The following is a 15,166-nucleotide window of genomic DNA, read 5'->3' as shown; positions in this document are numbered from 1 at the left end:
AATATCTGAAAATAAATATTCACATATTAACGATTAATATAAATGCCACACCTTGCTCACATTACTAACATTGTTACTCTAATTAGATACAATGACAACCCACACAATGGCGTGGTCATTGATCACAGGTGGGTTCAGGAATGCAGAAATGCAGCAGTAGGCATTTGACAATTCATTGTTGAAAGACCTGAAGTCAAATTGCAGATTTTGAGTAAATACTGAAGCCAAGGGGCACTTCGTTGTACTCTTGGAATAGTTTAGATCCTATTCTCAAAATAATTCAACAATACTGTTTCTTCCTCCTTCCAAAGATTGTGGACAAGTCTAGGATAGTTGTATAGAAAGATCAAAAGTCTATTCATGCTCTTATACATACATATAAAATCAAGGGCTAGAAAATGTGCCCTTACTAAGGCTAAAGGTAACTAGTGAAAAACCACAGTGTTTTAAGAACTAAAAAAAAAAAAGAAGAATATAAGGATAAAAGGCATTAAAAATCCATTTTGAAAAAGTGTAGAAAGTAATAGTCAATGTGATGTCAAATTCATAACAGAATAATAATATAGAAGCAAAGTATCACAAAGAAGAGGAGACAAAAAAAAACCTGAAGAAAAGGCAGAGGCAAGCTGAATTTCTTGTTTTTAGCAAACATTAACTAAATTTGTCTGGGAAGCAGAAATTTTATGTATATATTTAATGCCATTTTTATCATTTTCCCACAGCCACTTACTTTCAGAGAATCTATGATCTCATCTACTTTCATCAGACACTATACTTTTACACTTACCCCATTAGTGGCAAGAAATGCCATCATCACAAAGTTCTCTGAAATTTTTATCCAAAGAACACAGAAAATAAAGAAAAGGAATCTCCATTATCCCTACCATTATGCTACAAGTTGTCTAGTTGTAGCTATATCCTATTTAAATAACGTGATTTTAAAACTATAATAATTCAATAAGCAACATATTCTCTTCACAGGGAATATATAACTTATCTTTACAACATTTCTAAACCACCCACACAACTTCTTCTATTACTATATGTAACAAAGTTATGCATCTTATAAGAATGTGTCAAAATCAAATCACCAGAGATAAAAATCTGCATTTTACTTGAAAGTGTCATTTACATAGCATAGAATTGTGATAGACTTTTTATTTCACTCAACTTTTTATTAAATCTACACTAATATTTAAAAAATTCAATAATGTCAGTCTGTTAAAAATCTGCCTTTGGCTCAGGTCATGACGCCAGGGTCCTGAGATTGAGCCCTGATTTGGGCTCCCGACTCAGTGGGTCTCTGCATCTCCCTCTGCCTCTCCATCTCCCACACTGCTTGTGCACTCTTGCTGTCTCTCTCTCGCAGATAAATAAAATCTTCAAAAAACAAATCAGGGGCATCTGGGTGGCTCAGTGGGTTTAGCTTCTGCCTTCAGCTTGGATCATGATCTCAGGGTCCTGGGGTCGAGCCCCACATTGGGCTTTCTGCTCAGCAGGGAGCCTGCTTCCCTCTCTCTCTCTCTGCCTGCCTCTCTGCCTACTTGTGATCTCTCTGTCAAATAAATAAATAAAATCTTTGAAAAAAAAAATTCAATAATTATAACCTGTGCTACAGCTAGAAATATTGGCATGCAAATCAGTACTGATCAAATAAAAAACTTTGCGTATCAAAATATTTAGTCTCACAATTCTAAGCCTCCAAAAGTAAAAGATATCAACAAAAAGAAGGAATTCACCTTTTCAGCTCTTGTCTTCTTTTTACATCACAGTATAGAATGTCTGTATGATCTGATTTCTGAAAGAAAAGAAAAATGAATCATTCAGGAAATAGAAATCATGCACTGACACTTTAGTTACAGGAGAAAGACTGGGAGACAATATTTTTTCCCCACATCTATGTAATGGTGAATAGGCTGACATAATAATTTTTTTTTTAAGATTTTATTTACTTATTTGACAGAGAGACACAGTGAGACAGGGAATACAAACAGGGGGAATGAGAGAGGGAGAAGCAGGCTTCCTGCCCAGCAGAGATCCTGATGTAAGGTTCGATCCCAGGACCCTGGGATCATGACCTGAGCCGAAGGTAGATGCTTAAGGACCGAGCTATCCAGGCACCCCCTAACACAATAATTTATTTAACCTTTCCAATAATCCTGTACAACAGGTATTATCATCATGCCCCATTTTATAGGTAAAGTACTCAAAGTACAAACAGAGAAAAGTATCTTCCTTAACATTACAGAGCAAGTCAGCAGCGGAGCCAGGATTGAAACAGTTCTGTCTACTATCTCTACCAATCTGTCTCTTCATGTGTTCTGGGGATACAGGCCTAGGCACAAGAGAAGTAAGAGAGAAACAGGATATAGCCCTTGTCCTATAGACGTTAAAGAACAGAGAGGAGAAGAATATATACAAATAATCTAATGAAATGATATATCTAAGTGTGAAAGCAGAAGAACATACAGTAAGTCATAAAAGAGTTCAAAATATCGAACACCAAAAGTTGGAACATACTTAGGAAAAAAGGCGGACAGGGGCGCCTGGGTGGCTCAGTGGGTTAAAAAAGGCGGACAAAATATATGCTGAAGATTGAGGGGCACCTGGTGGCTCAGTGGATTAAGCTGCTGCCTTCGGCTCAGGTCATGATCCCAGGGTCCTGGGTTTGAGCCCAGCATCAGGCTCCCTGCTCAGTGAGGAGTCTGCTCCCTTTCCCACTCCCCCTGCTTGGGTTCCCTCTCTCGCTCTCTCTCTCTCCCTCTTTGTCAAATAAATAAATAAATAAATTTTTAAAAAGATGTTATTTTATTCATGAGAGACAGCGAGAGGCAGAGACAGAGGGAGAAGCAAGCTCCCTTCAGAGTAGGGAGCCCAACACAGGAATGGATAAGTTGAATGCAGATGCTTAGCTGACTGAAACACCCTGGCACCCTTAATAAATATTTCATTCATATATATATACATATATGTATATATATATATGTGTGTATACACACACACACGTATATACATACATACATAAGTATACACACACACACACACACTAAAGATTGAATATAGATTAAATAAAGATTAACAAGTAAAAGAAAAAGGTGGCCTCTGCTAAGAAAACTTAGGCATTCTAAGCAGCTGGAGATGACTGGTATAAACTCAAAAGAGAAAAATAAACCAGCCTAGGTAGAAGCAAAAGGGCTGTTTTCAGGAAGAAAAAAGAAAACTGGCTAGTTAAGGTGTGACCAAATTTAGGAGGGTCCAGAATGCCAGACTAAAAAGTGATTTTTCAATAGAGAAGAAATATATTGAAATCTGTGTTTTAAGAAGGCTAATACAGAAACAAATTGAAACAGCAGTGTCATTATATAAAAACAAGCAAATCCTTAAAAACAGAATTCTGTATTCCCACAATTTTCATAATTACTTTCCCTTATTACCCATGACCACAGTGCTATCCCAACATACACCTAACATCAACCTGAATGCCCTGAGTACTTCACCAACCACCCATGTACTAGCTTAATGTCTTTTTAATTATTTGCATGACTCTGGATTTGGCTCTGTTGCTATAAACAATTTTGTGTCCTTGGACAAGTCACTTAACCTCCTAGATCTCAATTTCTGAATCTGAAAACACAAATGCTACGCATCTGCCTTGGCTACCTCCAAAGGATCTTGTAAAGCCAAATAAAACCATATATGGGAAAAGACTTAAAAACTCTCTTAATATTTGCAAATGACATATCAGATAAAGGGCTAGTATCCAAAATCTATAAAGAACTTATCAAAATCAACATGCAAAAAACAAATAACCCAGTCAAGATATGGGCAAAAGACATGAACAGACATTTCTCCAAAGAAGACATCCAAATGGCCAACAGACACATGAAAAAATGCTCGACATCACTTGGCATCAAGGAAACAACAAATCAAAACCATAATGAAATACCACTTCGCACCTGTGAGAATGGCTAAAATTAACAAGACAGGAAACAACAAATGTTGGCAAGGATGCAAAGAAAGGGGAACCCTCCTACACCGCTGGTGGGAACACAAACTGGTTCAGCCACTCTGGAAAACAGTATGGAGGTTCCTCAAAAAGTTGAAAATAGAGCTACCCTATGACCCGGCAATTGCACTACTGGGTATTTCCCCCAAAGATACAAATGTAGTGATCCAAAGGGGTGTACACCACTGTGCATAGCAGCAATGACCAAATAGCCACTGTGGAGAGAGCCCAGATGTCCATTGACAGATGAATGGATAAAGATATGGTGTGTGTATACATACACACACACACACACACACACACACACAATGGAATATTACTCATCCATCAAAAAAGGATGAATATTTACCATTTACATTAACGTGGATGGTACTGGAGGATATTATGCTGAGTGAAATAAGTCAATCAAAAAAAGTCAATTATCATATGGTTTCACTTATATTTCATCTTATATTTCTTGGAATATATTAATTATATATAAGTTATTAATTTTATGAATTATAAATATAATTCATATAATTAATTTTTGATTAATTATATTAATTATAATTCATACTTTGTTAATTATTGAATATATTGATATTTATTAATTTGGAATATATTACTTATTGATTATATGAATTATAAATATGATTATAATTCATATAATTAACTAATAATATATATTAATATAGTATAAATATTGTGTATTTATATAAATATAATTATGATTAATATAATTAATAATATATATAACTTCTATTTCTCATATTTCTTGGAATATAAGAAACAGTGCAGAGGATCATAAGGGAAGGGAAAACTGAATGGGAAAAAATCAGAGAGCGAGACAAGCCATGACAAACTCTTAACTATAGGAAACAAACTGGGGGTTGCTGGAGGGCAGATGGATGGGGTGATGGAGTAACCGGGTGACAGGCATTAAGGAGGGCATGTGATGTGATGAACATTGGGTGTCATATGCAACTGCTGAATTACTGACGCCTACACATCTGAAACTAATGATGTATTATATGTTGGCTAATTGAATTAAAAAAAAAAACTCTCTTAATTTATATCCATGTTGTCTAACTCTGCATGATAGAGTCTAACTGCACAAAGAAATAACTTATTAAATCCTTTTTGGTGAGTAGAAGGAAGAAACCAAACACTGGTGTTTTTTCTATTGGCTATCGCAAAGTATAAGAGAAAGAAAAAATGAGTGGAAAAGTAGTGGGGAAATATGTATCATAAACCTTCTCATCACACATTAAAACTTTAATATTAATAATATCTAAGAGTTGGCTACAATATACGAACACTCACCAGTTTTCTCTTCTCTGATGAAACTGACCTTACACAGTAAGCTGAACTAGTAGAACTTGAAGTTTTTTTCTCTGTCTTATCCTAAGCATGCCATTTGGAAAAAAAGAAAAAAAAAAGCACAAAATTAAGCACAGTCTAAGACAGCGTTATTTAATCATTGTTATTATAAACTAACATTCTTTCTACATTCATAATAAACTTTGGAGGGAAAAATGTTTAAAGCCACACAAACTTTGGTAAGGGGGAGGGAAACTCAATTAGAAGGAAGACTCAAGTAGAAATCAGAAGATCTAGATGCTCTTGAATTAGAGATGAGATAGGATACGAGAGCTAAAGCTGGAGGGCCAGTTGACCGCTCAGATAAAGGCTTCGGGAGGAGTCATTGCCATGGTGGAATTCAGTCGTCTACAAAGCAAAACCATATATCCAGTCATTTCCCAGGGGATCCAAAATTCAGTAGACCCAGGACAAACATATTTTGAGGACCTACTGTGTACCAAAGATATTCTAGATGGTGGGGACAGATTAATGAAAACCCAGAAGTCCCTGCCCTCATGGAAGATAAAATTTGGGGCAGGAATTTATAAATAAACAATATATTTACCATGTCAGATGAGACACTAGGGAAAAAATTATAAAAGAGAAAGAGGGCAGGAAGGGCTGGGAGGTGGTGTAAAAAAAGCAGCTGCAATTTTAAACAGGGTAGTCAGAAAAAGCCCCACTGATAAGCTGACAGAAGACTGGAGACCTGAAGGAGGGAAGAAGAAACTATGTGCTTATCTAGAGTTTTCCACTGAAGGGCAAAGCCCCTGAGGCAGGAATGTGCCTGGATTGCGAAACCACAAAATGGTGAAGGCAACAGGAGAATGAGAGGGAAGCCAGTTGGGGGGGTCAGTTGTTTTGTAGGCCCCCGCCAGGACGTCAGCTGGCACGCTGGGTGAGGAGGACAACCAACAGGTAGTACTGAGCAAAGGAGACATGATCTGACTCACATTCTAACAGGATCATCCTAGGGGCTTGTTGAGAAGAGAACAATGGGAGGCAAAGGTGGAAGCAGGGAGATCAATTTGGAAACTCCTGCAACCATCTGAGGAGGCCAGCTGATTGTCTGGTGGTAGCAGAGGAGGGAGTCAGACTATCTTGTTAAGAGAAGGCTGATACAATTTGCTGATAGACTCGATGCAGGTGGGGGGTGACAACCAGGATGTAGGCCCAACCAAATGAAAGAATGGAACTGCAACTTCTCAACTGGGTAAATGCAACTGGGCACTTGAAGTTATAGTTTAAGACGAGGCGGAGTCAGCAAAGGACACTTGGTGAGCATCCATTCCGAACTCAGCCTCCCGCTGAATATGATGGCCCATTCTGACTGAAGAGCATATAACCTTACAATGCTCAGTAAATGATGAAGGTGGTGCAAAAAGGTCTAATGGTGAGTTATTTCTATGTAAAGGAGAGTCTGGGGGGGCCTAGCATCAAGTCAGAAATGCCTCTGCAAATTACTTACCTCCCTAAGCCTCAGTTCTGGCATTTGTATAATTGGGATAATAATAGTACCTATCTCCTACAGTTGTGAGGAATCGACAAAATAATGCAAGTAAAGAATAGGGGGAGGGGAACCTGGGTGGCTCATTGGGTTAGGCCTCTGCCTTTGGCTCGGGTCGTGATCCCAGGGTTCTGGAATCGAGCCCCACATCGGGCTCTCTGCTCAACGGAGAGCCTGCTTCCCCCTCTCTCTGCCTGCCTCTCTGCCTACTTGTGATCTCTCTCTCTCTCTCTGTCAAATAAATAAATTTTAAAAATCTTAAAAAAAGAAAAAAAAAGAATGGGGGGAAAGAAAGAATGGGAAAAACAAATTACTTCTCCTGGGTCAGAAGGGCAAAACAAAACATTTACGTAACTCATTTTAAAACTGAGGGGTTTTTTTTTTTCATTACGCAAAAATACACAGGCAGAAAGTATTCTCTGCGTCAGTAAATCAAAATTCTTACTTGGACATCAAAGCTCAGTGATGCAGTGGTGCCTTTTCTCCGGGACTTCTCTTTTTCGCCACAAGATTCTCTGTTGGACATTTTGAAAAGCTAAAATAAAAAACATATTTAGGTGTTTATGTGTTTTGTTTTGTTTTACCACCACCACAACAAAATACATTAGAAATTCGTCGTCTTTCAGTTTTAAAAAGACTGGAGTTTTACAAAATTATTTCCGTCTTCTAACCATTCCCAAGAGAACAGGATTCTCTCGTTCCACTTTATTTCACTTATAGTCTCCCTCATATTGATCTCTTCCTCTCCTTCAATTCCATCTACCACCTTTCTAGGAATGACCTCTCGAAACTGTGCCTTTAGCCCTGACCTTCTCTCTCAAGCTTCTGATCACCATTTTCAACTGCCTACAAGACTGTTCCCTTGTGCCCAACCTACACCTCAAAACCAATTAGTTCTAAGTCTTTATTTTCCTGACACACCCTCTATTCAACTTAGCATGTAGCAGAAGCATCCTGTGCTGGAATGGAAAGGCCAGAGAATGGGAACCTCATTGGGTCATGGGATGGGAAGATATAAAAGGAGTCTAACAGCAAAGCCCAAAGGAGAGTTTATTGCTGACAGTGACACATATGGAAACTATGAATGTAAGCAGGCACTGACTCATGGTCAGTCATGACTATAGTAAGTGAAATTCTATAAAAGAATGATCAATAACACTAAATCAAACTTCAGAATGCTTTGATAATATAAAGAGAAAGAAGAAAAATGCTGACAGCTAAGAGAAGCCTAATAATAAAAACTAATAAAAGAATATTTAAGGGGCACCTGGGTGGTTCAGTGGGTTAAAGCCTCTGCCTTTGGCTCAGGTCCCGATCCCAGGGTCCTTGGATCAAGCCCCGCATCGGGCTCTCTGCTCAGCGTGGAGCCTGCTTCCCTTCCTCTCTCTCTGCCTGCCTCTCTGCCTATCTGTGATCTCTGCCTGTCAAATAAATAAATAAAAATCTATTTTAAAAAAGAATATTTAATACAGACTTTTTAAAGATTTTATTTATTTACTTTTCAGAGAAAGAGAGAAAGAGCAAGAACACAACAGGGGCAGAGGCAGAGGAAGAAGCAGACTCCCCACTGAGCAAGGAGCCTGATGCAGGACTGGACCCCAGGAGCCCAGGATTAGGAGCTGAAGGCAGACACTTAACCGACTGAACCACCCAGGTATCCCTTGAACTTCTAAGAACAATCCTAAATTACCCCAAAATTTTGATTTGTAAAATCATGTATGGAATCAATTGAATTCACAATTGAGCTTCCAGATTAGAGGAATAATATTCTTTTCCCTTTCTTGTTCCAAGGATTCTATTCCATTTTGGGAAAAGGTACAATAAAAACAAACAAACAAACAAAAACCACAATAAATTCCATGAAATGAACTGTTTAGAGGCAATGGACTACTTATGTTAACTTTTTTGATTTAAACTGATCCATGTTCATCTTACATTGTTGCTTTGAATACAAAATAAGGCTAAATTTAAACCCCTCACCCATAAGCCAATTGAAAAAAAAAACTGAAGAAAAAAAAAATCACTGAAGATAGTGGACTATCAAAGGAAAAACACATTTATGTTTACCATGACAAATGTTTATATTTATAATAGTGTGAAATTCATGTTGATTTTATTAAAATCAAAATACAAACTCAAAGGGGAGACTTCCTGTGCTGGCCAGCCTCCTAAGTGGTTCCTGATGATGTCTGGTGCCCAGTAATTACACTCTCATGCAGTGCTCTCACAGTACATAGAGCTGGTCTGTGACCCCAATAGGAATTGCTGTATGGCGGTATGTGGCTAGATCATATAAGACACTGTGGCTTGTGTTTTTCACTTACTCTAGAGAAAGCCAGCCACCATATCATGAGGACAATCACATAGTCCACGGAGCAGCCCACCAGTGAGGAACTGAAGCCCACTGCCAAAAATGAACCAGCTGCCAGGCCTGTAAGCATGCCCGTGTTGAAGCCAATCCTGGAGCCCTAATCAAGCCTTTGAGTGGAAGCATCGGGGCTGCTATCTTCACTGCAGCCTCATGCGACTCAGAACCAGGTATACCCCATTAAGCCACTTCTGAATTCCTGATGCAAAGAACCTGAGAGGTCATGTGTATTGTTGTTTTAAACCACTAAGCTTTAGGGGCGCCTAGGTGGTTCAGTGGGTTAAAGCCTCTGCCTTGGGCATGGGTCATGATCCCAGGGTCCTGGGATCAAGCGGGGGCTCTCTGCTCTGCGGGGAGCCTGCTTCCTCTGTCTCTCTGCCTACCTGTGATCTCTGTCAAATAAATAAATAAAATTAAAAAAAAAAAAAACATTAAGCTTTAGGATAACTTAGGCAGCAATAAATGACTAACACAGTCACTTAATATAACTCTTCAAACTTTGAAGATTCCTTTTTTTTAGGAGTCTCAAAAGCACATGGGGCGCCTGGTTGGCTCAGGTCATGATCCCGGGATCGAGTCCCGAATCGGACTCTCTGCTCAGCGGGGAGCCTGCTTCCCTCTCTCTCTGCCTGCCTCTCCATCTACTTGTGATTTCTCTCTGTCAAATAAATAAATAAATGAATGAATGAATGAATGAATAAATAAATCTTTTAAAAAAAACAGCACAGATCATGTTTAGAAATTCTTATTAAAAGTCCCATAGAATTCACACTCTAAAAGCTAACCCTCTTTATCTTCTGGTTTCCAGCTGGTGTTAAATAGTGAGACTGATACACTGAATCAAGCTTTCAATTAACCATCTAGCCTTTTGGAAATTTAAAAAAAAAATCAATGATGCTTGAATGAGGCACAATATAGTTAGCCACTACTCATTCCCGTAAGTTACAACGTGTTATTTTCCCATTTTTTTTTTTTAGAGATTTTATTTATTTATTTGACAGAGAGAGAGATCACAGGTAGGTAGAGAGGCAGGCAGAGAGAGAGAGAGAGAGGGAAGCAGGCTCCCTGCTGAGCAGAGAGCCCGACGCGGGACTCGATCCCAGGACTCTGAGATCATGACCTGAGCTGAAGGCAGCGGCTTAACCCACTGAGCCACCCAGGCGCCCTATTTTCCCATTTTTAATTGACTGTTAAGAGCAGTTGAGGCAGTTCTACATTCCGGAAAACTAGTTAAAAGTTGGGGTGGGGGTGCGCCTCGGTGGCTCGGTGGGTGGAGCATGGCACTCTCGGTTTCCGCTGGGGTCCTAATCTCCAGGAGATGAGACTAGTCCCGCCTCCAACTCCGCGCGGGTCCCAGAGAGTGGGCGTGGATTCTCTCTCCTTCTCCCTCTGCTCCTCCCTCCCCCCTCACGTGCTTTCTCCCAGTAACTTTTTTTTTTTTTTTTTTTTTTTTAAGTTGAGGTTGAAGGCAGTATGAGGACTTTAGAACTAACTCACTAGGGAAGGTAGGGGGAAGCCTCCAGACGCACTTCCTAACTACTGGGGGGTTGGGAGATGGCAACTAAATCCTGCTACACTTTCCAAGCGCCAAATCATCACACTAGCTCTCACCTGGGCTGAACAACTAGGAAATAAATAGACCAATGAGCTCGCTAGGCACTAAGTAGCACCTTTATTAACTAAGAAAACCCAACTGGAAGTTCGAGTCTCCTAAGACATAAAGGGGCTTCCTTCTGCTTCCCTGCTGCTTATAACATTCGGACCAGTCCCGGAAAATTCAAGTTTTCCTCTGCCTGCGCCAAGGGAATGAATGCTTGAGACTGAAGTTCAAGCAGGCCGGGGAGTGAAGGGAAGAGAAGTACACGGGCCAGAGGACTCACTGGCAGACGCCGTGTGGAATCGGAATCGCATCAATCAGGTGCCGCAAAACTCAAAAGACACTCAGAGCTCTGGTTATTAAGTCTAACTGCAGGTGTAGGGCGCGCGCAGAAACACACGCTCTTCTCTACCCACAAGACCCCCACGACCCCAGGGCAGTGCTAGTAAGAATACGTAGGTTAAAGCAAAATAAAGACAAAAGGAGAAGTATTCAGGTCACAGTGTGGATGAGGGTGCGAAGGGAAGCGCAGACACTGATTCCAAATAAACCAGGCTAGCAGGGAAGCTCGCTAGCAGCTCCCACGTCCCCGGGGCCCAGGGGCTCGGCAAGAACAAACCAGATTCTCACCCTGGGCGAGGGGCAACTCCAGACCTAGAGCCGACCAGAACCCCACCCTTCACCAAGCTGACTCAACCCCGGATCCGCCTACAGAGTCGCCCCGCCCAGGCTCGAGGGGCCTCCGGAATCCTCCGACCCGCTGGCTACCCGCTAAGGTACCAGAGGGAGAGAGGTGAGAACTGCCCAGCAAAACGTCAACTAACGCCCCACTTACCTTACCAGCGCCCGCAGCGGTGGCGACTCCGGAGGCCCAGGCCAAGAAAAAGGGTCTCCCCCGGACCCGATGCTCGCTGGGAAATGTAGTTCTGCACTCGGACCCAGACTACTACTCCAACGTTGCGAGTGTTTGTTTAGCTTTGCTTTTACTTCCTCCAAGGACTTGGAACTCCGGCTCCGCCCCGGCTGGCGCGCTGCACCCTGGGTATTGTAGTCTTGCTTCGCTTCCTTGGTTGACGGCTGGAACCGAGACGCACCGTGGAAGCAGAACTCTCTTACCTCATTGGTCGCCGTCCCCGATACGTTTCTGCGCAGGCTGTGGTGGCGTCGCAACGCCTCGGGGAAAGGGAAGCGGACGGGACCGCGAATCGCTACCTCTGGCTTTTTATTTTTCTGCTGACAGGATTTGGTCACTGGTTCTTCATCTTTTGTCTGTTGCACGCATCCAGCCCTTCCCATTTGCTTTCCCACTCCTTGGATCCAGCCCTCTGGGCATTCACGCCAGTTCTCTCACCCCGCCGTGAGCCCCTCCTGGTCCCCGGGCGGGCCTGGCACGGAGGCGGTAACTATGGAGAATATGGCGGAGGAGGAGCTGCTACCCCAGGAGAAGGAGGAGGCGGAGGTGGCCCAGGTCCAGGTCCCGACCCCGGCCCCGGACTCGGCTCGGGTCCCAGCTCCGGCCCCGGACTCGGCTCCGACTCCGGCCTCGGCTCCAGCCCCAGCCCCTGCCCTGGCCCAGGCTCCGGCCCTGTCCCCGTCCCTAGCCTCTGCCCCTGACGAGGCTGAAAGCAGTAAGTGCAGGAGGCCTAGATCTTTCTGCCGCAAGAGAAGCGAGGAAGTGCGCCTTGCTGGGGAGTAGGGGAGGCCCTTCTTCACTGGGATGTTTTTTATGGGGAAAGACAGGTTTAGGGATGTGGGGGGAGGGAGGAGGGACCCGTGTAGCGGGTAAAGCGGGTACAGAATGGGAGAAGGCATGTCCCCAAACCTCGAGGACATCGTGGTGAAGGGTTTGTGGAGGCCAGGAGTGCTGCAGATAAAAGGAAATAATGAGGTCGAGGGCTTCTTCGTTAAAGGGGGTCTTTTTCTGCTACGCAAATAGGGAGTTACACTAATTTGGTAGTTTCCCTCTCAGCTCCGTCTGCGGTGGTTCACTAAGTCCTTCAAAATGTGATATGGTAACCGAGGCAACCTGTTTACTGTGGTAGATCGTAGCTGCCAAGATGTGGAAACCATTGTTACCAACTAGTTCTTGTGCTCGATATACACAAAGAGATGGCCTTTTTTTACTAATCTTCTTTAGCAGCTTGCTTTCAAAAAGAATTTGAGGCTGATGAGTAGTTTAAGAAAGGGTCGACTAAATTCTGGATGTCGTCCCTCAGTCATAAATACCAGTTGAGTTCTGCCCTCCGTTCCATCATAACTGGACTGCTGAAAATTAATAGCCCGTATTATTGTGCTAATGTATGTGCTTGCATGTTTTCTAAGTGGTGATTTATTGGACCATAAAGAGAAACACTTGAGAATCTTCTGAACACTTTTAAATGTAAAGTCTCAGAAAGTTGTTGTTGTTGTTTGTTTTTAATTATTTTGTGGTCCATAAATTGACCGTTATGTTCTTTCTGAATTAATAACAAAATAATTCATTTTCTTCTAGGACAGTTGGGCATTTAATATTTATACATCACTTGGGTAGTTGTAGTCCAGTAGAGTAGCTTTGCAATTTTAAAGCCACATAAAAATTGTCACAGTAAATTAAAGAGTAGAGTTGATCACAGAAAAGGCCAAAGTGTTCTTCGGGTAGGCTTCTCCTCCTCATATAAGATCAGAGGTAGTAGATGCAAAATAAGGGTCCCTACAGTTGGCAGGGGGGTGGTACACTCTCCTGAGTAGCCTCCCTTCCCTACCTCTACATTAGATTTGTTTATATTAATCAGAATTGGTTCAGCAGCTTTAGGGACTGTGTGCTTTCTCCTCCCCCCCACCAGCCAGAATGTTAAACATAGTTTGGGAAGATAAATATTCCAAAATTTGGAAGTATGTAATTTGAAGAATGTATGATGTTTGAGAAACCTGAAAAATGCATTACTGGGGCAAATATGTAGTGATTGAGAAATCTGAAATGCGTTAGAAATATATATTAATCACATTTTAAAAATTATTTTTATGTGGTCTAGTTAGTCCTTCGAAATCAGTCTTAAGTAGGCAAGATGAAGATGGCATATTTGAAATAGAACTGAAAAATGAGGAAAAAGTATCAGAAGTTGTAAAAGAAACTCCTAGCATCTTGGATTCATCTGATTTAACAAGAGGTTTGCCTGTTGACTTCAGAATTACTAGCATGTTACAAAAAGTTTGAGTGATTTAAGTACAGATTGTCTGCTATCTACTATCTTGAACCAGAAAGTAATTTGAGAGGTATACATACGAAGGCATATCATGAATCTTTAGACAGATCTTTGAGAGTTTTAATAGTGGATCACAGGATTTTCGTTATTCTCGTCTAACATACCAGGCTCCTGTCTCTTATTTTGTACAATTTAGGATGATTTCAGTAAGCACAGGTTTATATAGTACTATATACTTTCACATGAACAGAACTTTGAACTTTGGAAGCTGAAAGTCTTTATGATTGCAAATTCAAAGGATTGATTTGTACACATGGATTCATTGCCTGAATCTTGTGGTCTCACCTAGCAATTAAGTTTTTGCTCATTTGGGAAAATTTTTGCCTATTTATAGAAATCATATCTCATTATAAAGTCATTTGAACAATACCTAGTATGACAAGTTAATTGTTGCTCTTTGCTTTTCTCATTTAAAAATGAGGTGAAAATTTGTCTTTTAGTAAAGTTGAGCAGGAATGTCTGATAGTGCTGAATTGAATTCCAAAATTATTGACTCTGTTACTGCATCCAAAAAGACTAACGATTTTTTTTTAATTATTTAACAAACCATAGTGCCTGCTGTGTACGAGATACAGTACTGGGCACTTAATCATTACAAAAATGAGGAAGGCATATCCCCTGCTGTCTTACTGTTTATTTTGGGGAAAGAAAAACAAGGACACAGAAGGAGCTGGGAGTGAAGCTTGGAGAGGAACAGGCAGGAGGGTATCTATGGTAAGAATAGAATTTAAAGGTTTCAGGTTCTAAACTGTATAACCTTGTTGTGTAATGAATACTAGAGAGTCCTGCGGTTTACTATCATCTCTCCAGTTGGGGATCTTTTCCTGCCAATTTTCAGCTCCTAGTCTTGTATTCGTATATTCAAGCTCCTCCTTTGTAAACATTACTTTCCTTTGGGATATGCATATTCAAGTCTTTCCTTAAAAAGAAAGAAAAAGCAACCTCCAATCCCATCTATCTCCTTTTTTATACTGCCACACTTTTTGAAATAATCTGTGTGATTTTCTATATTTTTTTCTCCTAATCCCATTTGTATTCCAGAACATCTCACTGAACCTTTTTTCTTAAAGGTGATGGGAGACCTGCTAAATACTAAATCCAGTAG

General features: G+C 41.0%; 2 protein-coding genes across 7 annotated transcripts in view; one reads left to right on the top strand and one right to left on the bottom strand.

Moving 5' to 3' along the window:
- Window positions 1-12,115, bottom strand: part of SWT1 (SWT1 RNA endoribonuclease homolog) — a 107,945-nt gene extending 95,830 nt beyond the window's left edge. For 3 of the 5 annotated variants that reach the window (XM_059146278.1, XM_059146279.1, XM_059146280.1), the window contains exons 1-4: window positions 11,660-12,115; window positions 7,300-7,389; window positions 5,309-5,389; window positions 1,740-1,798 (exon numbers count right to left, since the gene is read on the bottom strand). In XM_059146278.1, coding sequence (XP_059002261.1) covers window positions 1,740-1,798; window positions 5,309-5,389; window positions 7,300-7,389; window positions 11,660-12,115 — 686 coding nt within the window. Of the gene's footprint in view, window positions 1-1,739; window positions 1,799-5,308; window positions 5,390-7,299; window positions 7,390-8,121; window positions 8,182-11,654 lie in introns of those variants that run through there. The other 2 variants (XM_059146281.1, XM_059146282.1) reach the window with 2 other exon arrangements.
- Window positions 12,116-12,160: 45 nt separating this feature from the next.
- Window positions 12,161-15,166, top strand: part of TRMT1L (tRNA methyltransferase 1 like) — a 54,201-nt gene continuing 51,195 nt past the window's right edge. The window contains exon 1 of one of the 2 annotated variants that reach the window (XM_059146283.1): window positions 12,161-12,447. In XM_059146283.1, coding sequence (XP_059002266.1) covers window positions 12,225-12,447 — 223 coding nt within the window. In that variant the 5' untranslated portion in view covers window positions 12,161-12,224. Of the gene's footprint in view, window positions 12,448-14,658; window positions 14,776-15,166 lie in introns of those variants that run through there. The other variant, XM_059146284.1, reaches the window with a different exon arrangement.

The sequence above is a fragment of the Mustela lutreola genome, chromosome 14 (genome assembly GCF_030435805.1).
Source record: "Mustela lutreola isolate mMusLut2 chromosome 14, mMusLut2.pri, whole genome shotgun sequence".
NCBI lineage: Eukaryota > Metazoa > Chordata > Mammalia > Carnivora > Mustelidae > Mustela > Mustela lutreola.
This window is presented reverse-complemented; position numbering and strand designations above follow the sequence as displayed.